This window comes from Trichinella spiralis (genome assembly GCF_000181795.1).
Source record: "Trichinella spiralis strain ISS 195 chromosome Unknown Scfld1502, whole genome shotgun sequence".
In the NCBI taxonomy this organism is placed as follows: Eukaryota; Metazoa; Nematoda; class Enoplea; order Trichinellida; family Trichinellidae; genus Trichinella; species Trichinella spiralis.
In genome coordinates this window covers 1-1,703 of record NW_003528441.1, presented here as the reverse complement: position 1 = coordinate 1,703, position 1,703 = coordinate 1, and the positions used below count along the sequence as shown (strand labels likewise).

The following is a 1,703-nucleotide window of genomic DNA, read 5'->3' as shown; positions in this document are numbered from 1 at the left end:
GCATCGTATGATTTGCGAGAGTGAAATAGTATGACATTCTATCGCAAGGCAAAGAAAAGCAAAATCAATGCAATACATTCTAATTATATGTAATTAGATAGAATCACAGATCTCGAAACAACAGATTCATAGCAAGCATTTTTAATGAAAAATAAGGAGTAGAGATATCAAACACGTTAACGGTAAAACATTCTAAACGATGAGTTGTAATGATATGAATAGTATGCAAATTTAATGTGGTTCATCAGAATGTACAGTAATATTGAGTGTAATGTATGACAGCAATTCCGTCATTCCTGAGACATCGAGAACAGAACCGCCGAACGTTGATAATTTTCAGCCATAACCATCTACGCGTCAAGTTAGTAGGGCTACTACGTCTTTGGCGATTTTGGATTGTACAAATCGTGTTGTCTATTTGACCAGCAAATCTTCTGCTTGCGCAACTTGCTGCTGCTGACAATGTGAAAACGTGCACACTGCATGTGACATGTTCGAATCAAACTGCTGATGTACTATTTTTATTACATTCTGATAAATTATGCAAATATTTATTATTCATATCAGTGCTGATATCTTTCCTGTAGGCAGATAAAGTGAACAGTAAATAATAGAATTATCATTTGATTACGACAAAATTGTCAGAGAGTGGAAAACCTTTTCTACCCACCCATATATTATGCCAACTTCATTGTTATGAATCCAAATTAAGACGCCGGTAATTTTTTAAAATTGAACTGAATTACGTTTCTTCTGCATACTTATTTGTATTGATGGAACGTGAAATGATTGCAAAATAAACAAGCAGACTAGCAGAACGTATATCCAGAAGTGAGAAAAGAACGGAATATTTTTTCTATCGACATAACATAAGCGGCAAGGCGAAAATCAATTCCAAGATTGTACTTTCTTGCCGTTTCAATAATCGCCTGAAACAATTATTATTCAAGCAATAAATTGCACAAATTGTAGATTAAGTAAAATACCATTCCCGATCTTTCCATCGTATACGCCAGACCACTGTGTACAATGTCCTTTTCCGAGGCACCCTGAAAAACTCAGTGGAAATGAAAAAATACGAAAAAATTATGGAAAATGCAATAAATTTCTCAAACTTCAATAAGTTTCTCAAATTCTTCATTAGGGGATATGCTTAAATTTTTCATGTTCAAGCCTTTCTCCAGTGATTCTTGAACGCTTTCTGAAACAAATCAAAAGTGACCAGTGAGTGGTTTCGTGACCAACCAAGCAAAAGTTGCCCAAAAAAGCTCACGAAGAAGCAACGAGTTGCTTTCTTTTTCATATTTGAATGTCAAACGTCCAAAGCTGACGTGGTTGAGATTTTTCAGCCACTCAAAGTAGGAAACCGTTACGCCTCCTGCGTTTGCAAAAAGATCCGGAATTACCAATATGTTGCGCTGTTGTAAAATTCGATCGCCTGCTGGTGTTGTCGGACCATTGGCTGCTTCAACAACCACCTATAGATTTTTTAAAAAAATATCCAATAATTGCGATAATTGAACAGAATGTTTCTCTTTTTTTCGTTCACTTTTGCTTTAATTTTTTCGGCATTCTTCTTGGTTATAACTTTTTCAATTGCTGCTGGTATTAAAATGTCCACACTGTTCATAGACAATCCTCTTTCGGTTGGTAGCCTATCGGCGTGAGGAAAACCGACATTTGTGCCCATTTTTCCTGAAAAA

At 35.7% G+C, this 1,703-nt stretch overlaps 1 protein-coding gene across 1 annotated transcript; it reads right to left on the bottom strand.

Annotated features, from left to right (window-relative positions):
• Window positions 1-414: 414 nt before the first annotated feature.
• On the bottom strand, window positions 415-1,690 carry Tsp_13369 (glutamate dehydrogenase). Its single transcript, XM_003369791.1, has 6 exons — window positions 1,589-1,690; window positions 1,223-1,478; window positions 1,116-1,201; window positions 987-1,049; window positions 870-929; window positions 415-531 (listed from the first exon to the last, which is right to left on the bottom strand). The coding sequence occupies exons 1-6, from the start codon at window positions 1,688-1,690 to the stop codon at window positions 415-417; spliced, it is 684 nt and encodes a 227-aa protein (XP_003369839.1).
• Between the last annotated feature and the right edge of the window lie 13 nt (window positions 1,691-1,703).